The sequence below is a fragment of the Sebastes umbrosus genome, chromosome 17 (genome assembly GCF_015220745.1).
Source record: "Sebastes umbrosus isolate fSebUmb1 chromosome 17, fSebUmb1.pri, whole genome shotgun sequence".
NCBI lineage: Eukaryota > Metazoa > Chordata > Actinopteri > Perciformes > Sebastidae > Sebastes > Sebastes umbrosus.
Genome location: NC_051285.1, coordinates 23,282,015 through 23,302,701, shown reverse-complemented (window position 1 = coordinate 23,302,701; position 20,687 = coordinate 23,282,015). Strand labels below are relative to the sequence as shown.

The window sequence follows — 20,687 nt, the reverse complement described above, 5'->3', positions numbered from 1 at the left end:
CCTGAGCAGTTTAAGCCTAATGTACTCTGCTTTCACCTTCTTTGGACCACTGCGGGACTCAATTCTGCAAATATGACCTCTCAATATTCCTCTGCAGAGATATGATCCTCAGGAGCCAGAACAGTGTCCTACTTACTTTACAATGGCCTAGTTAATAATAGGAACCCAAATGACTTTGAGAGACAGCGGGTTGTATTTTAAACTTGAACTTAAGGCACAGAATGTGAGCTGGGCATCTTCCTGTAAAAAGATGACTACAGCTTGCACAGTCTGACAAAATAAACATGTAGGATGATGACATGATGACATCGTGGCTTAAACAAGGCTGGCAAAAAGCTAAATATGGACTGAATTTAGAAAACCAAATATAATTTGTAGTTACCACACAGTCATAAGTAATGGGTTGTCATCTGCCCTAATTATATTGCTTCCAAAAACAGGAAGATGAATGTAAGACTAAATACGGGACAGAGCGGTGGAGGAGTTTCGCAAGTTATTTCTGACAGTTGCTGCTGGACTGGCTTGCAGAAAGGAGATAAGGAGAAAGACCAACTGTTATCGGTTTGGTCCTGGATGAAACAATCTCTCACACTTCATCTGATCTGATACAAACCTGAGGGAGTAGACAAGGTGCTTTTATTGCACAAGAAAGATCATAATGTAAATAGCTCACCAATGGACACTTGCCTACTTCCGGCACCCTTCCTCGGTTGTGGCGCTATTGCGGTGACAAAATCTGTCCACAGACAGAAGTATTCACACCTGGCAAAGAGTTCAAAACTGCTTCTGCGGTAGTTCCAGCTACAATGTCTCCATGTCATGATGACACACACACACACACAGACTCACAAGGTGAAAACAATACCAGTGTCGCGGCTGGTAAAAAAATTAAGATCAATTTACCTCTGAGAGTATACACATAAATGTAGATCCAGTATTTAGAAAAAGTGTTATTTATATTTTTCATGAAAAAGATCCACATGTATAATTATTTTAAGGTGCAACCAGCAATAGAAGTGCTGTCCAGCAAAAATAGGACACATGTTGAGACAAAACCAATAATTACTCTGTACTGTACAACCCCGCTATATGTGGGTTAACAGTTGCAGAGGAAATACCTTCTTGCATGTACACATTCATCGCACGAATGTGTAACTTGGCTGACTCGGCTTGCCACAACCACAAATCGCCTCAGATCACATAGGGAAATCCAAGCTAACCAGCCCTGACCATTCTCTGACATTAAATGCAGGTTGCCTTGGCACATTGCAGGACAGGCCATGTGAACTACACTTCAATTATTCCGTCTATGTGTTTGTGTAGAATATAAAGCAGATGAGAGTGAAATGCTTCCTGCCATTACTAGGAACTGTATATACGGTAAGTATGAACATCCTGTCACTCTTTTTTTTAATGTCTGTTTAATTGGCAGTGATCAGAGGAGGAAACAAACTGCAGTCCAGCAAAGAAGTGGCTGCAAAGCCTGCTGCCTTCTTGTGGCGGCACTTTGATTAGGCAAAGTGCATTCAGGTGCACTGCTTTGCTACAATCAATATCATTTATTCTGATATCTACCCACGGAGAATAACATTAAAACAAAAGAATTGCAACACACAATAAAGCATAACCAAACAACCAAACAACAACAAAACATAGCTTTAAAATGTCTGCCATATCACATAATCATGCAGACCTAGTAGGCCACCAAAAGCAGCAATGTGAGTGATTTGACTAAGAAGCATCTTTTATGCTCCTGACTGCATTTGAAAAAAAAAAGGATACAAGATTAGCATCTTAATCTTGAGGTTGAATGTCACTGTGCGTCATCACATCCTCTCATGTGTTCTTTCCTGCCTGGCTCATTGGTTAGCTTTTAATAGGCTAACATAAACCTTAATATAACATACCAAGCATAACATAAGCCTAAAACAGCAACCTCTGGTTAGCCACAGTTGTAAAACCTTGCATAAATACTACTCCTGCATAGAGTACTTCACACGTTGCAAAGTTTAGCCCATGCTACATTTCCCTTTCAGAATTTTACTTTCAGTGACAGAAATGTGAGAAACCTGGCAGAACAAATATCGGCAGCAGATGTTCTCACTTCACTTTCTTCCTATTATACAAAATGACTTCAGTTTTTCCTATTTCAAACTTTCCTATTCCAATCAACAATCACATCTTCAATCCCAAACAAACTCCATTTTCCCTATAACGCTGTAAAACAATGTCTGAAGATAAAATTATCCCAATATCATCTAAGAGCTTAAAATAGTGAGTATTGAGAAAGAGGGTGATGACAGATTGGTGTCAGAGAAAGTGCTAAAGAAAAAAACAACAGTGGTGCAGTTCACTCACGTGTTCGGTACTGGACGCCGTCCTAGAGCCAGCCCTCTGCCCGAGTGCCCTGAAGCACAACAGACCAAAATATCCGTCCTTCGCTGAGCTCCACGAAGAGACTCTAAGGGCGAGAATGAAGGGTCAGTAGCAACGGCTGCCTGCCTCAACGCAGCAGTCAGGATGAGGAAGTACTGCAATCTGCCAACCGCTGTGCTGTGTGTGCCGTTACCTCTTTCACTCTCTTTCATACAAAGAGGAAGAGAGGGACAGTCTCAGCCATGGGCATGTTTTTCTCCTCTCACAGTTTTTCCATACTTTTTCTTACTCATGAAGAACACGCAGCAAGAAAGGGTGAATGGACCAGGAGGAGGAGGAGGAGGAGGAACAGATCTCTAACATATGGCTTTGAGACTACTGGGCCATGCACTGTCTGAATAAGGGTAATGATTTTTATTATGATCACACAGCCCAAACCGCTGTTGTTAGAAATGCAGGTGTCTACACTTTGTTCTCAAGACAGTGGCTTGCAATTTCATTTAACATGGGACCATGTGTGCTTGTGGTTTATGGGCGACACACAACTGTTCCATTGTATTCTTAAATTAAAAAAACACAGCAGTGTAAAGCAAGTACTTGTGCTGCTGAAATTTTTGTGCACTGTCCGATTCATGTCTGACTAGTTGAAGTAGAAATAAAGATTGATTTATGACATTGTTTTGAGCTCTTTATTTCCAAAGTGATCTGTAGGCTGTTTGGGCATAAACAACAGCTACCAACACTGACAAAGCCAGTCTTTGTCTGAGAAACGCTTCTTAACATGAGGGTGGATCATTTGTGGAGGGGTCTGCATTTTATGGCTCCACCATACTGGTGTAATTTGGATCCCACAACGTACGGCATGCCAAGGCCGTAGAGCATGTGGGTAGAAAGCGTACTGCGCTCTGGGCTGGGATGAAACAGGCTTCAGTTTGTGGCAAGTGGTAAAACTGAGGAACTTGGTCCGACCACACCCCTGCACCACCACAAAAACAGCATTTTAAAAGGGCGCCGCAAAGGGTTGAGAAACAGTTCAGAATGCTTTTTTAAGGCTGTTTCACACCCTGCTGCACATACAGATTTCGAGTGTGATTTGACGGACGCTGCATGCTTTCGACAACACAGATTCTGTTAAGTTGCCACTCACGCACACTACCTTATTGTAGTCTTGCTAAATGCTGTCAAAACATTGTACTGTTCCTGTGATTGTTCACTGCCAGCGGTCTCATATGTCTGTGTGGCAAGTGTGGATTACACCATGACCACAGAAAATATGCATTTGTAATGTTTAGAAGGTCTATTGAAATGCATCATGACACTTCAAGCATAGTTCTGGTAAACAGTCAAACTACTGTTTTCATTTGGGTTTTCTTCCTAGGATGGTAAAGGAAAGCCATCTTTAGAGACACAGTAGACAAATGTGACTTTGTTTTCTCTTCCAGTCTACGGATGGCTGCAGACAGAACAAACATGCCTGAGAGCATGTTTTTAATATCAGGTGTGGTGAGTCTGCTGAAGATGTGCAAATTTCAGCAAGCCATGCAATAGCTGTGGAGATATTTCACTCAAAAGCACGGTAAGATGACTTTTCCACCACCACGAGGTTGGTGCTAGTCAGGGGATCAGGTGCCCTGTCAGCAGTGCAGTCAAGAGTACAACATTTCTCCACTGGTACGTGGCCATAGTACAAGAACAATAACACAGTCCAAGGTGTCCCAATATACCCTAGAACATGAGCTTGGAGGAAAAACAAAGAACCACTAGAGACCAGTGTACTGACCATTTCTCAGCCATAAAAAATATCCAACTTATAGCCAATGTAAATTTTTCCAACTGGAATAAGCTTCCGTACTGCCAAGATCCTTTGCATAAATTTCCTGAACTGAACACTTACAAAAAGTGTGAATAAGGAAGCAGGATACAGCAGACAGGCCAAGCATTAATAAATAATGACGGAACATAAAGCCATGTGGCTGTATGCTCACTAGGTGAGGTGGCAACAGGCACGCTGAAGCTCCTAAGCGCCGCCTGCTTCTTATTCTCTTCCCTTTTCCCTCCTCCGTCCACAGGAAAGAGCACTGAGTCAGACTCTCCACACAGGCACAACACGGTCTCAAAGGATGTGAAAATAAATGTAAAATGTGCAATGATGGTGAGTGTGTGGCTTAAAATAGCCTACTGCTTTTTCCATGATCATTGAAAGTAGAGCCTACTCTCATTATATCGTTCAAAACTGTACACAAAATTAGCTTCAATTGTAAAGATACTGTAGGATTACAAATTCAATGTCAAGCTACATTTTTGCGCAGACAGAAATTTAGTAGATGGTCCGATACCATTTTTTCCTTCCCAATACCAATTCTGATACCTGAACTTAAGGTATCTGCCAATACCGAGTACCGATCTGATACCAGCATGATAAAAATATATATATATATATATATATATATATATATATGTATAGTTATTTTTATTATTTCACAGCTGTTTACTGCTGACCATGTATGGATGTGAAATTATTACTATCTTTGTTGTGTTGCCTGGCTCAGGTTAAATCCATTGTAAATTAACATATACATAAAGAGAATAAATGCAATAGAACTTGGCAACACTAGTGCCACCCCTCGAAACGAAAGCCTTACATACTGTACATATCACTGTTTTACTTGTTGGATTTTCCACTGTGAAATATTGCCAGATGGCTGACATTTTCCTCGCTCTGACTACAGTTACCATTACACTCTCCACTAGCATCGCATTGTTGATGTTTGCCATGATACATCCAGGGCGACAGAACAGTGAAGGTTACTGCTTGCCTTAGAGCAGCGAAGAAGAATTGATTCCCGATTAAACAAGTTGACCTTTTTCTGGGTTAATAAATTATGATATTGGATTGGTGTATAAACTGGCATACTATATCGCATTTTGGGCAGTATCGGACGCATTTCCGATACTGGTATCGGTATCAGAACAACTCTATTTATATCGTGTAATACTAACTGTGGAACATAAAGTCCTCTCCAAAAATCTTTAAGGAATTTGTGTTATTTGGACAGAACATTGATGTATTGGCTCCAGTCTATACTATTTCCTCTTGATGTGGTATGTCGCACTGGTCTATGCTATGTACTTGTTCCCATAAAAATACACATACAATTAAATACGAGCCCGTCTTTTTATTTAAAGCTTCATCCATTAAAAATCCATTGAACTAAAGCCTTCTGGCTGTGAATGGGTCTCCATTTTCAAGATGTTAAAACTACAGTATGTGTCAAAACAAGAAAAGATTCAATACAGTGGTTTTTCATTCACAGTCATAGTAATCACTTTTTATTGTGTATAACTCCACTCACCCGTATAAAATGGAATTTTAGCTGGCAGTGTTGTCATATCATTTGAAAAGGATATCTCTAAGAGGATTAAGTTGTGCACCGAGCGTGCAATACTAGATAACTTTAGTGAGAGATTTAACATCAACCTGTCATTTCACATTTCACATTTCACAGCATGAAGATGAGCTGGCTGAGGTACAAGCCAAACAAGATTTCATTCAGCCATTCTATTTTTCTTGAAGCTCTACAACTAGATGATTTAAAGACAGATTGATATGGGAGAACACACAGTTGTTGTTTTAATCTATGAAAACCTTATTTGATAAATTATAACACAGTTGGATACTAACCAAAGTGTGCCAAAATACTGACAATAAACGTCAGATAACCACAAGCAGATATTATCTTTCCTCCTGTTTCTGGTGGTGTGATATCGATATGTAGTAGCACGGCTGCTACTGATATCACATTACCAAAACAACAGCTGCTCTTCTGACCAACATCTGCACTAGAGCTAGTGAGTCCAGAACAGATTATTGTTGCTATATATAAACATATAGTGTACTGTATAATTATCATTCACTTTAATATCAGTCTTATGTGAGGCAATAATATCTGTGATCCGCAAATGTGTGTGCTGCTTACATGCATGCATTAACGTATTAATTGTGCCCGACCACGTCGGCAGCTCTGAAGCATCTGTACAGCACCTGGGTTCAAGGAAGCGGTGTGTGCAAAGTCATTATCTCAGCTAAAGTGAAACAGGAAGTGAGTGTGGGATTAGTCTGCATCTCACGCTGTGAGACGGTCTCTGCTCTCCCTCTGGGTTTCCCCTTTAGTCTGAAGGGATCTGAAAGTACTCAACAGGATGCAAACCTCCTTCTCAAAAGCAGCATCAGGGAAGTTGAGGCCTAGTTTCACACAAAACAATGCCGCAAATGTGTGACATTTTCTGCAGTCAGTAGCAATTTGTGAGAGTTGAATATTAGCAAAGCCAAGATGCCAAACACATTAGAATGCCTACAGCTGTACAAATATTAACAGACTTTAAATGGCTCAAAATGTACTGCTAGGAATGGAGAACCCTGAACCTATAGCTGGGAAGCAATAGTTCATGGTGTATGCTTGTATGTATTGTGTTTGAGGCCATTGACTATTGTGCCAACTGCCTTTGTGTGGAGACTTTGATGTGAATAACTGCTAGAAAGAGTAAAACAAGAACCCTATCAGGTATTCTAGTATGATACTATAATTTCTCAACCAAAACACATAAAACTTCTTCTCAGCATTTGAATATGAAATAGCCTAAAGAAGAGTGCTGCTGCTTAAATCAGCATCTTTTAGTTCAAGAGGAGATGAGACGAAAGCAGAGCTTGTGCGGAAAGTGCTGAGTTGATGATATCCTTTGATCTGGACATAGATCAATAGGTGCTTGGCTGGCTTTTGGGCCTATACAGCAGGGGTTCCCAAACTTTCAAAATAAGAAGTGCTTACTATTATATCCTGGCTCATTAATTGTGACAGTTCATATCTGAGAGGAGGGGCTGGGAGGTTCAATTCTCTACTTGATACAACGTTCACACTTCAAAACTTTGTCAAGATATTTTGATCTGCATTTGAGTTATGCAATTTTCTTCACATCATGTACTTAAATTTAACTTTAAAAAATGTTATGTCCTGATTACTAACTTCTGTGCAAATGAACAGCTAAAGTCTGGTTTCTAAAACATGAATTCATATATTTTTCTGTTTCATAACAATCAATGACTCATGGGCAAACACCAATTGCAACAAAGACGTTTTAAGAATACAGTTATGAACAATAAGTCCTCTAGGGCTGAAATGATTATTTTCATTATCGAACAATCTGCATCCTAAAGTGATGTCTTCAAATATCTTCTCTTGTCTACTTGGTCTACTTACTATTCATGTATGCAAAAAAAAAAAAAATCTTCACATTTAGTTGCTGTACTTTTGCTGTTAATATTGCTGAATCGTGTGGAATTCATTAACTTAAAGGTGCTAAATGCGAGATTGGGAGCATTTCTATTGCCTCTGCATGGCTCTCAACATGGCGACAGCTGAGCCAGCAGCTCGTAGCTAACGGTGCTAACAAAACTAACAGTGAAAACAAAGGTAACAGTGCTAACAGAGCTAACAGTGTTAACCTGAGGGGGAACTGGAGGGTGGGTGCTATGCTTCCGTGACGGCGCCGTCGGTCGGTACGACGTTATCAGCTGTATGAGAACACTGCAGAGTGGCGTCCGTGAGCTAGCCAGTGGGGCACGCTCACATACATGAACATGCACTAAAACTCCTACTCCTCTATATCTTACATAGCAATATTTGTTTGCTGCTATGTTAATGTTCTGGAATGGAAAGGCATTGCTGATTTATTGAACTGTGCCACCTAGCAGCAGTCACAGCCATCCATTATCTCCCAAAAAACTACTCTGTCCTGGAATCACCAGGCAGCATTGAATAGTAGGAGCTGATATAGATACAGTCTTCTTGCATATTTCATCTGCTTCATCCTCTGTTTCATCTTTCTCAGAGCTGGGCTCCCTCGGGGGCCCAAACTTCCTGCTCTGATGGTGTCAAAGTTCTTGTCTGATAAACAGCTACATTGGAGAAACTTCAGCTGCTTTCCTGTCTGCCTGGCTGGCTACATGTAGAGCGAGTGGGCGGATTCCATAGAAACACTAGCATAGCATCCATGAGAACGTCTGTGAGGGAATAAAAAGACAACCACTTAACAGAGCTCAGTGGTTTTCCACAATGGAGCATCATAATGTTAGTGCCACTGAGTAGAATTACTGTCCAACCTAAAAAGGAGCGGGAAAAAAAAACTAACATAAAAAATAAAAAAAGAGCAATCCCTGCTCTGTGTCTATTGAGTTTGCAACAGTGCACAGCCTTGTGGCATGAGAGCTACTTAATGTGCACTGTGGGTGTGTTCAATGTAACCTGTGTGATGAGACCACAAGGAGATAACAATGGGGTCTAATCCTCAGCTACCGAACAGACACCGACACTCCCCACACACGTGTAAACGCCACGCTTGTAAACTTGCTTATCCTGTTTACCTGAATGCAATAACTCAATTATATCAAATCATCTGTCTTATCACTTCTGCAACACACTGTTCTTGCTCTCAGGCTAAAGGGAGGCAAAAGAAGCCTGAGGCCATATCTCTGCTTTACCTCAGACGTGGCCCAAATGACCCATTTACAGAAACATTCCTTGGAGCCAGCGAGTTAGACTGTGATGCTTGTCAAGTATGCAGCCTGTTTCCTGGACGTTCTTGAACTAAAAAAAAAAAAAAAAAAAGAGCCAGAGGAAAAACATGTTTGGCGATACCTCCCTTCACAGCTAATATGTAGTATACTGTACATCTCTGAGACAGAAAACATTGCTGTGCCAGTGCAGTGTGATTTTCTCCACTGGCCTTTTCTGAGATGGCGTGTTAGAAGAAAAAACTGAGGGAAGGAAGCTTGGCAAATGCTGTGGAGGCTGCGAGCCATCTGTGCCTTTGCAAAAGAGTTAAAATATTACGCAAAATAGCTGCAACCTGCTGAGAGCATACTGAGCAGCCTCGCATTCTGTCAGAAATAGGGCTGCTTTTATTTATACAACTGACTGAATGCCACACCAGTGCTCATTCCTGCTCCAATCGGTCCATCTCCTCTTATCTCCTCAATTAAAGCCTCCTCCACTGCAGTAAAGGACGTGCCACTCCAACTGTATGCAGACCAGACCTCGCCTCTCGAGGGCAGATAACAACTCTTTCTTCTCAGATCACGCTGAGTGCTATTCCCTGAATGTAAGAGAGTGGGAAAGAGAAATATGTTTCTAACCATATTAGTATTCTCCTAAGATCTTCATGCTGAAGAGGGTGAAAGCTAATCCTGTTACAAAGAAGAGGGTCAACATTCACAGCTATAAAGGCTAAATAAAGGGTTACATAGGGACAAACAAGAGTGCTCTGACAAACTAACCTCAGAGCACAAATACATGTGCCTTAGCTGTTGTGATGTCAGGTCACTCTGTTGTGCTGACTCCCACTGAACAGTTGTGTTGCTCAGGATTCATGATGAACTATACCCAGTCAGCATCTCTCTCTGGTACCCCATCTACAACCAACCAGGCTGGGGCACATTTGCATGTTATCTATTCACCACTCACTTTGAATCAATACATAAGATCTTAGACCTCATTTACATTTGAGCTCATTTCAAGAAGACAACTTGCATCCTAAGCAACACATTGCATTCAATCGTTAAAACTGCAGTGGGTAGAAATGGAGCAAATGTGATTTAAAAAAAAGTTATTTTTATAAAACGGTCACTATATCCTGACAGTAGTGCATGAGACAGGTAATCTGAAAAAAAAATCATGTGCCTCTGTGTCCTCCGGTGCTCCTAATTGCATCTGCAAGATTTCAGAGACCAGAGGAAAACAACTAATCAGAGCCGAGCTGGTGCCTGCCGTCTCTGAGCAGCTGTCAATCACTCGTGAACTCCGACCAAACGGTCAGACTAGGCAGCGCTGATCAAATGGAATCAATATTCTGTGATTGTAATGCCTATTTCTCACCTTAAATGTTTTCAGAAACATCTTGTAGTGTACTGTTTAGCTGTAAAATGAGAGCCATGTCGAGATCAGTTGAGGACAAACCAAGCACCGCCCACGAGCTGGAGCACAGCCAATAGGAACGCTCTCTCTCTCTGAAATGACTTCAAGTCTCCCGTCACAGGCTAGATTTTTTAAAGCCTGAAAACAGAGTCATGAGGAGGTGCAGAAGTCTAGTTATCTCTCAGAACACTTGAATTACAATATGCTGAAAGGTTATCATGTACTTTTTGCCCAATGATGCCAAAAACGTTCTGCCTACTGAAACTTTAATTCCTAATGGCTGTACCTGATAATGTTTGCCAGGAAAATTGTTGCTAAGTTGATCCCTTTATGAAACAGGAAACACAGTCCGTGCACTTGTTGACCTGCACAGGCCTCCAAAACTGCTCTGCTCCGACACAGCCAGCTTCTTAGAGGCAAGTAGGGAGGGCTTCAAGGAAAATAGTTTGGGAACCACTGCTCTAAAGATAAGGATATATACGAGTCTTGATTTTATATTAAATGCCTGACCAGCACTTTTTTGACTAAATAAATTAGAGTGAGGTACAGTATGTCCAAATATTTGGACATGCAAGTGAATGCATCTTTCCACAGCTGGTAGACTAATCAGAAATATATTGGGGTACTGGATGTTATGAAAAGTGTGCATTTTCCCCATGCATGAGAGTGTGGACCCAGATCGATGAGTCTACAGGTCATTATTATGGTGCTATCTCCTGCTATAGAGAGTAACTGGGAAGGGAATTCAACATCCGAGCATCTGAGGTTAACAGTGAGCATCTGACGTACAGTGTAGAGGACTACATCACTGCAGTATTCTCACCCTTCTTACCACAGCTGGGCAAGGTCACTCTCAATGTTGTTATACCCCACCCCCCACCCAGACTCATTTCATATGTGAGTTACAGCATGTGGATGAAAGACTCCAGCGCTGCAGCTAATTTTCTAATCACAGTCCCCTAGTGTGGATTTAACAAAAGTGAATCCAGGACACCAGTGCTGCTGATATATTCCTGAGTCCAGCAATGAGAGGAGACCTTGAATTACCTTTAGAGTGTCACACATTTAATTCTTCCCATTGAGCAGAGTGGTCAAGGACATCACCAGGTATAATTTTCTGTCTAGCAAAACAAACCACACCACCGCTGTACAACTAAGGGTGCTCCCCACATAACCCCTAGCTATAAATAGCAAGCCAGTGATAGAAACGTCCTGGATAATGAGTTGAACAGAGGATGAGAGCAGCAACGAGGGAGATCCACTTCTTCAGGTGCTACAAGGACATGCTAAGTATGAGTCCGGACAAGAGAGGCTTCTACCTCCATCAATGACAAACAGAAAGTCATGAAATCAATAGTTAATTCAAACAGACAGATTGCAAATTTAGCAATCCTATTAGTTGTTGTCAGACGTGTTTTTGCAATTCTTCTGGCTACAAACACTCTTACAATAGACATCATAGACACAGCAAAGACAGGAGCCTCTTCACACGACATCTATCAGTAAATGTCAATGGTTAAAAAACTGTATGCATCCACTTTACTCAGTGCTATAGTCTCATTATATTGACACAAGACCAGCCTCCCTTTTTGCGTCTAGCACAGCCAGTCCTGAAAACAGCCCAGAAGCCAAATTTCCAACTATTTCCCCTTTTTGGATGGTTAACCATGAGAAAAACAAAGGGTATAATTACCAACAAACAACATTCGCATTGACTGCCTCATAAATGACTGGTGCACTGCTCATATTTTAACTCTCCTTTCTGCTGGCATGATCAAAAGGAACAGAAGAAAGTGAAAGCTGTCATTTGTTGCCCATTCGGTTCCTCCCAAAGGACAGATGCGCGCTCCACTGCAACGCCGGCCTCTTCTATAAACACAAGGCTACGACGTAAGCTCTGCAATTAAGATGTTTTACAACTTCACTTTCCCTTTTGTCATTATTGAGATGTCCAATTATGCTGCACAGCAAGCCATGACCAAAATAGAAAAGGTTCATTATTCAAGCATGGAAAGTGATCTGATGTTTCTGGAGCACTGTGGATATGTAGGTTAAAAGAAAATGTTACGTGGCAAGTATACACGCAGGAGCTTAGTCAGGATAGTCTGCTGTAATTAAGCATTTAAGGAGCTATTAAAGACATAAACAACCACAACCACCTTTCGCAAATAACCACACTTAACACAACAAGGCCTTGTTTGACTGCTTTACAGGGCACTGATCTAATGAGGAGCAAATGTCTGGCTGATCATGTGAAGAAAAAACTGCTTGCAGCGCACTGAAGTGGTTCCAAAGGCAACTTGCCATTGACAGCAAATGTGAAATTAACATAAAAACACAGGAAAACCTAAGCAGTACAGCTAATTTGGTTAAATCATTTGTACATTCCCAGGTTTATTTTAGGAAGGAAAGTATGACAACCCTATGAGAAGCAGGTGCTCAACAGCGCCTAGTAGCTACCGTACATAAAGATCTGAGAGAAAAACTTTCATTGATGCAAATCCTTGTAATATAAAAGGTAAAAGTAAATATTTGTATTGTTAAAAGAACCGGATTCAGGGCCACACCTACCACTAAGGGCACTGAGTTCATGTCCCATAATTAGAATAGGTATTTCTGTCATGTACCTCTGTATCTTTGGGGAGAATTTAGGGGTTTTAGCAACCTGAGGGGACTTAACATTTTACAATTAAAAAGTAACACATGGTAGGTATTCTGTGAGCTAATTCCAATTTTTTTTTGACTCAATATGTTTCAATTTGACTAAATTTAGGCAGAGTAATAGGAATAATAGGATATATTCAAAGGAAATACATTATTTATTATATGTATACATATTATATAATATAATATATATATACATTATATATATTATAAAATATATTATATAATATTAAATAAAATATGAGAAATTCAAAAAAATCAAAGACTTTCATTCTAGTTTCTGACATTTTAAAGGTGGTTGAGTGTAAGCTGCTGTATCTTCACTGACCTGTTAAATAGATAGCTATAACTGATGTGGCCCTCCACAGGAGGAATGCATTTGTTGTGAGGTAAAACTTTACATTATCAGACATTAACGATAACACTATCACTGCATTAATAAGACTTTTGCTAAGTTATAACCCTGGTGGCATAAACATTGAGCCAATGTGCGTATATGTATGTATATATAAATAGATTTAATTTAATTTTATTGTTTTTAATTTTATTTTTTTACTTGTGTATATTCTTTTAACTTATTTATCTATTTTTTTTATATATATAATATTTTTTTCCTGTATCTATACTGGCTTATTTTATATTAATATTAGGTTTGTTAAGTTTCTTTGTACCGAGAATGTTATTATTGGGGACGTTTGTGAATGTTTGTTCTGTTGTTTCAAAATTAACAAAAAAACAATAAATATAGTATTGAAAAAAACAAAACAAAACATTGAGCCAATAAAAAGGGATGTTTAGTGACGTTATTGAAGCAAGAAGAAACGCTGTTGAACTCACGACTTCATGTGGTGCAACGTCAAGTAGCTAAACTGAGACATTCAGAGTGAGTAGGACATCTGAAGACATGTCAAAATCATCACTGTGACACATTCAATTAGCATGACAACAACCTGTCCTTCGGCTAGATGACAGACGCTATTACTCAGGAATGAAAGACACGTCTGCCTCAGAGTCATTAATTAGCTAAAGGTGCAGGGAGAAAGACGCCTACTGTGACTGTTGATGCTGCTAACAAGCTCGTTGACACCAAAGTCAGTTTGGCCGTTGCTCTCAAAAACCAACTGATACCGACCAACTGACACCGAGCGACTCTCTCTGGCTGCCTCGTTAATGTCCACCGACAACAGCCGTTAACGGTAAAGTTTGCACATTTTAACTCAACAAATGTGACAAAAAGAAGAAGAAGAAACGCTGCAGACTGACAGATATAAAGGAGTATTAGCCACTAGCTCATAGTCTCACCTGTTCAGTGTGTTGGTGGTGCTGCTGCTGTTGTTTGGTCAGGATGCTCGTGCTGCTGCTGCTGCCGCCCGCCGCCGCCTCGCGCACGCGAGTCACATCAAAGTGTCACCTACCGGCCCGTGCTGGAGCCTGTAGGTGGAGCCAGCGCGTGAAGAGCAGTTTGGCGCAGTGCTCGCGGAGAATTCTGGGATATGTAGTCTTTCTAGTAATAAACTCATTCCATTTACTTAAATACGAGGAATCAACACTTCATCCTCCTAAATTCGTCACTAGTAGAGGTCAATTTTCGATAAGATTTTTTTTATTTAGATTTTCTATTTTTAAATGTAGTGGAGTAAAAAGCACAATATTCGCCTCCAAAATGTAAAGGAGTCGAAATATAAAGTAGCACAAAAATGAAAAAAAAAAAAACTCAAGTAAAGTACAAGTACCTGAAAATTGTACTTATGTACAGTACTTGATTAAATGTACTTAGTTATTTTCCACCACTGGTTGTGTCACACTCACTGATGTCACTGAAGATGCCCCTTTTATCAGCTGTTGGTTCATGGCCTAATGTTTGTGTACTTGGGATACCCATCAATCTCTAGATCTCTATCCTCCTAAATTCCTCACTAGTAGAGGTCAATTTTCGATAAGATTTAGGGGAACCAAATTATGGAGTAGCTTTTCAAATCTATCAATAAACTGTTCATCTGTCAAATGTTTCAAAAGTCGCTTAAAGGGTCATTTATTTGCTGTCTTATACTTGCTTTTCCCCATGTTGTCCATGTATCTGTTTTTATGTTTTTTATTTTTTCCCACTCACAATGTTGTTTGGATACGATTACCCAGAAGTCTTTATAGATATTTAAATCAATATCCTCCTCACAAACACTAACCATACACTTCCACGCAACACACACACACACACACACAGACACACTTGTCTTTTTTTATTTATTTACTGTATTGTTATTGTTGTTATTATATATATCTTGTCCTAATTGTTTTTTATCACTATTATGTAGTCTATTTATATTATTTCTTTATATTAATCTTTTCTCTAGGTGGAGGCTTCAGATAAGCCCAGTGGGTTTTTTGCCTCTTCTTGCACTGTATATTATTCATTTATTTTTGTTGTTATGTTGTTTAGTCTTAAATTGTGCAAAATAAATAAACATAAACATAAACACCTCTCTGACACAGTTGCAACAAAAGTGTATACATTTAAGCTGAACAAATGTATGATTATTGTAGGGATAAGATGTATTTCAAATATAATATTTGAAATCAATTAAACTGTAATATTATTCGTAATGCTTAGCTATTAGGCTATCCCTATTGATATAAGTGAGGTGGATAAAAATGTCAGACACTCATGTATAACGCAATACAGTTCAACAACACACAAGCTACAGCCTCCAAAATTACCATAAGGTTTTAACAAAAACATTATATAACCTCCATGAAGGTAGAGTTTGTTTATTTATTTATTTATATTATTTTAATTGAAGGTAATTCATTCATTTACAAACATTAAGATTCAAGATTCAAGATTCAAGCCCTTTGTTGTAATTGTGTAGTACAACGAAATTAGATTGTGACAATTCCATAGGTGCTTATGAAAAGATAATACAATAAAAAAGAGATAGTGCAAGATAAATATAAAAAATATAAAAGATAATACAATATAAAATATAAAAATACAATATGTATATTGATGAGATGACAGTTTTGCCAGATTACAGTTTTGTCAGATTAATGCACAAAGTGTGCGTCAGATAATTATATAATTATGGCAAAGCATCATATAATTATTGCACAAAGTGTCCTTTAGATAATTATATAATTATTGCACAGCATCATATAATTATTGCAGAGTGATCAGCATATGTTATTGCACATGTCTGTAACTGTAGATTTACATTGAACGTGTTCAACTCAGACAGAGGAGATGTCAGAGTAAATATAACTTAAATGATATAAAAGAATAACAACAAATAAAATAAGAGTAGAAAATAATTAAATAAATAATAAGACTTTACTGCGGGGCTGCCATTTGTCATTTGTCTCGAATGTGCTGACACATATTTAAATAAATCTTATGAAAGAATAAAAGCTCATTTTTTAAAATATATATTAATATATATGTTTTCCTCTGCTGCTATTCAATAGTGTACATATATAAATAGGAAATATAACTTACACTACATACAAGATTAACAAAAATAAAACACAGTAGAAAATAAATAAATAAATAAATAAGACTTTACTGCAGGGCTGCCATTTGTGTCGAATGTGCTGACACATATTTAAATAAATCTTATGAAAGAATAAAAGCTTCTTTTTTTAAATATATGTTAATATATATGTTTTCCTCTGCTGCTATTCAATAGTGTACATTTATAAATAGATGCTTAACTTGTGTTCCTATTATTCCCCTTTTTAGACATCAACAGGACATTAGAAATGTGACGAATCTGCAGCCGCTCGTCTTTGACTACATTTACCTGCACCAGTGTGTGTCATTGAGAAACATGGCGGCCACCACGGGTGCTACAGACGCTGCTGTCTCGGACCTACCAGGTCCAGCTGCGGCTGCTTCCAGCATGGACGACCCTCCGATCCAGTACAGCACCATTATGGAGCATCTGATCGGGGACAAGAGACCCATCAAGGAGCTGAGTCCCGGCGTCATGGGGGGTCTGCCGGTGCCGTTTAAAAGCGACGAGCAGAAGATGATCGAGAGAGGAATGGAGAGCTGCGCCTTCAAGTCGGTGCTGGCCTGTGTGGGAGGTCAGTAGGACATATAATACATATCACAACACATCTGTGTGTGATCCGCCCAGCTTCAGGTAAAAAGACTGGTGTCAGAGCTGCAGGATCAACTGCATACAGGATGTGGAAGGGGACTTGAAGAGGACACTGGGATAAGAGGGGTTTTAGGTCACAAAACTCTGCAAACATCTGCTCTCTCTCTCTCTGTTTGTCTTGTGTGATAGTAAACTGATTAGTCTGACAACGCAAGGTAGATGGTTATCCAAGCAATGCACAGGGACAGTACACAACATGCACATGTCAACACAAAATAAATATATCCTTAAAGTTGAATACAAAATATAAAGATTATTGGAATACAGTATAAATATACTTGACTATTACAACAAGCATAACAAAAATCTAAATTATAAACATAGAATAACCCACTAAATACATTAGCAGGTGTGCAATAACATACTATATACATTAGCAAAGTGTGCAAGTTACAATGTTTTGTTCTTTAATACAAATAATTTACTTTTGCAAGCAATTTGAAGACTTTGGGAATCTGTGTTGATGGTTAAGTATTGTACATATCAAGAAGAAGAAGAAAAAGAAAGGCACTTTATTAATCCTTGAGGGGAAATTCAATTTTAACACTCTGTTATTTTACGTAGAACATACACACAGGCCAGAAATACACATATGCACAAACTGGACCTATATACATGCATTAATGGAGAGATGTCAGAGCGAGGGGGCTGCCCCTGACAGGCGCCCCGAGCAGTTGGGGGTTTGGTGCCTTGCTCAAGGGTACCTTGGCAGTGCCCAAGAGGCAAACTGGCATTTCTCCAGCTACAAGTTCACACTCAGTACTTGGTCAATGCGGGGACTTGAACCGGCGACCCTCCGGTTCCCAAGCCAAGTCCCTATGGACTACTACCGCCCCCAATACCATATCCCATATCAATACTTGATAATAGAAAGTCATTGTCAGTTGCAGCCTTATTATAATGTTTCCTGTACATCACACGTGCATGATTAATAAACTTAAGGGTAGTAACATCAGTATGCATCCTTTATTCCTCTCAAGCCTGTGAATATAGTTGTGATTTATTGCGCAGACACTCATGTTGGTGTTTTTTTTGTTCTCCACAGGGTTCGTCCTCGGAGGAGCTTTTGGCGTTTTCACCGCCGGCATCGATACCAACGTCGGCTTCGACCCCAAAGACCCCCTGAAAACTCCAACGGCGCGAGAAGTCCTCAGAGACATGGGCCAGAGGGGGATGTCGTACGCCAAGAACTTCGCCATCGTGGGCGCCATGTTCTCCTGCACAGAGTGCGTCATAGAATCAGTAGGTCACACCATTTCTCTTCATTATGTGGGGCTGTTGGTGGTGGTGGTGGTGGTGGTGGGGTGACATACTGCTTCATAGACGTGGCTTAAACAAGACTTTCACTGCAATGGGGTAAACAAAACAGCATGACACAATGTGTGAATATGACACTACACGGCCCTCGACTGGGATAAAAATCATAATCAGAAATATATGTATATATCTGTACATTGTGGTCAAATGTTTATAGTTTATGTTCAGCTTTGTTGTCCTTGTTTTTAGCCGTATGTCTACTTAGTGTACTCACTGTTCTTTAACATGTCAAGATAATCATTTTAATATAATTTCAATTTAATATTGAGATGTTAAAGAACAGTGAGTGGATTTTTCCTGGCGCTGAGATTTAAAGATTTAAATCAAATCAAATGAAGTCACATTGAATTATTTTTGAAGTTGCTCTACGATATAACTAAATAGAGCAGAACGTCTGGTAGGAGCTCAAAACAAAGGAATAAAACAATTAAGAGGATTTCATAATGTCCCTCGTTCTCTGCAGCAAAAGAGAGAAGAGACAAAATAATGTAAATGATGAAGTGTATAATGATTTAAACTCCATCTTAATTACTTAAGTATTACAATTACAACCAATGCTACAAGGCTGGGTCATATTAAAGTACATGATTTCACTAAGGCAGCACCCAAAAGACTAAATACATCATTTGTGGTCAAATTATAATGAGAGTTTATTTTTCAGGAAGTGTTCATATCTTAATATCTGTGTCCAGATTGACTTGAGAGCAGTATTTTATTTTGCTTTTTATGTTGTAAATGGAACAAGGCTTCATGTATTCTTTGGCTCCATAACCTCGTTACACCAGATCTCTGATGGCACTCGGACAGAAATTATAAAGCAACGACTATTTGAGGAGATGCTAATCGTCATATTGTTATTGTAATATCGTTCAATATCCAAGGTATAATGTTTGAGATGTTTTGGGAACCTCACAGTTGTTCTGCTTCCTCCTCAGAATGGTCTGATAGCGCCCTCTGGTGCAAAAAAACAACAAGAAACAACACTAATCCAAATGAGATAGCATACTAAAGATACTTAGCAAAATATTATATCCATAAAATGATATGGTTTAAAAGACTACCCTCCTTTTATACTTTTAAAGATAGGGACTTTAAAACATATTTGACTATGATTGAAAAAATTCTAAATTGGCAAAAACTATTATTTAGACATTTCAAATTTATTCCAATTGTTTAATAGACCCTGATTCATTTTATTCTTTAATTATTATTTTTATACTGTGAAATATATTTACAGATTTTTTTTTTTAATGAAAAATCTGAACATATACTTTATGTAATTTCTGTATCGAACTTTCTAAATAAAGTATTGAAAAAATATATATAGCAGTATGCTAACTGACTTTTCTAATTGGATCCCTTCATTGATTTTTTCTCCTTTCCGCTCACAACATTTGTAACTTCTCTCTCGTGTGTGTTTTCTGTTTGCAGCATCGAGGTAAATCCGACTGGAAGAACGCCGTGTACAGCGGCTGTGTGACTGGAGGTGTCATCGGACTTCGTGGTATGTAACCTGCTATATATTTACTTGATTTTAAAGGGAAGGTAGTAGATTTCTTTGTCCTCACATGTATTGTTTTTTTTTCTGTTTTCGTAGCCGGTGCAAAGGCGGGGGTGCTGGGATGTGGAGGCTTTGCTGCATTCTCCGCTGCCATTGAATATTATCTACGGTGAACCACTAAAGAGCGGCTCTGTGGACTTAATCGATGCACGTCGAGTGGATGAGCCCTGTGAGGAATCCGACTCTCGAACATTACCTGCACGTGGAGGATTGCTGCAAAAACAGAACAGATGTATTTGGTGGAAGTGACAGTTTCCTGTTTGTGTACAGTGAACTGGAAAAGACCAATATGTGTTTTACTTTTACCATGTGGACAGTTTGAGCAAAGCAAGTTCATGTGGAGAATCGCCAGAAACTGAGTAGAGTGGATATGCTCCTGGGTTTTACAGTATAATGATGAGATGAGTCATGAGTCACGACCACCTCAAATCAGACTCAGATAAACGCTGTTCTAATCGTAGAACATTATGTGTCTACTAAATGAATCCATATTTAATTATTTCTATTAAACATGTTTTTTTGTTAACTTTACTTCTTGAAGTTTCCATGTCCATTACAATCAAATCTTGAATTGCTTTTTAATGTCTTGTGTATTTTATTCTAGTCATTTTTTTTTTGTATTATTGTGCGGTGACACAATTAGAC

At 39.1% G+C, this 20,687-nt stretch overlaps 2 protein-coding genes across 5 annotated transcripts in view; one reads left to right on the top strand and one right to left on the bottom strand.

Moving 5' to 3' along the window:
• Positions 1-14,474, bottom strand: part of specc1 (sperm antigen with calponin homology and coiled-coil domains 1) — an 80,578-nt gene extending 66,104 nt beyond the window's left edge. For 3 of the 4 annotated variants that reach the window (XM_037749702.1, XM_037749698.1, XM_037749701.1), the window contains exon 1: positions 14,310-14,474. The gene's annotated coding sequence lies outside the window, so the exon portion shown is untranslated. Of the gene's footprint in view, positions 1-2,358; positions 2,462-14,309 lie in introns of all 4 variants that reach the window. The other variant, XM_037749699.1, reaches the window with a different exon arrangement.
• timm22 (translocase of inner mitochondrial membrane 22 homolog (yeast)) lies at positions 14,067-20,624 on the top strand. The gene is made up of 5 exons (XM_037749706.1): positions 14,067-14,203; positions 16,741-17,087; positions 18,210-18,406; positions 19,913-19,985; positions 20,079-20,624. The coding sequence occupies exons 2-5, from the start codon at positions 16,829-16,831 to the stop codon at positions 20,153-20,155; spliced, it is 606 nt and encodes a 201-aa protein (XP_037605634.1). The 5' UTR covers positions 14,067-14,203; positions 16,741-16,828; the 3' UTR covers positions 20,156-20,624.
• Positions 20,625-20,687: the final 63 nt, after the last annotated feature.

Excerpts from the sequence above, each read along its gene's own strand:
- timm22 (XM_037749706.1), top strand. The coding sequence starts at position 16,829 with ATGGCGGCCACCACGGGTGCTACAGACGCTGCTGTCTCGGACCTACCA. Across the intron at positions 18,407-19,912 it reads CAGAGTGCGTCATAGAATCA|CATCGAGGTAAATCCGACTG; the intron begins GTAGGTCACACC and ends TTCTGTTTGCAG. Across the intron at positions 19,986-20,078 it reads AGGTGTCATCGGACTTCGTG|CCGGTGCAAAGGCGGGGGTG; the intron begins GTATGTAACCTG and ends CTGTTTTCGTAG.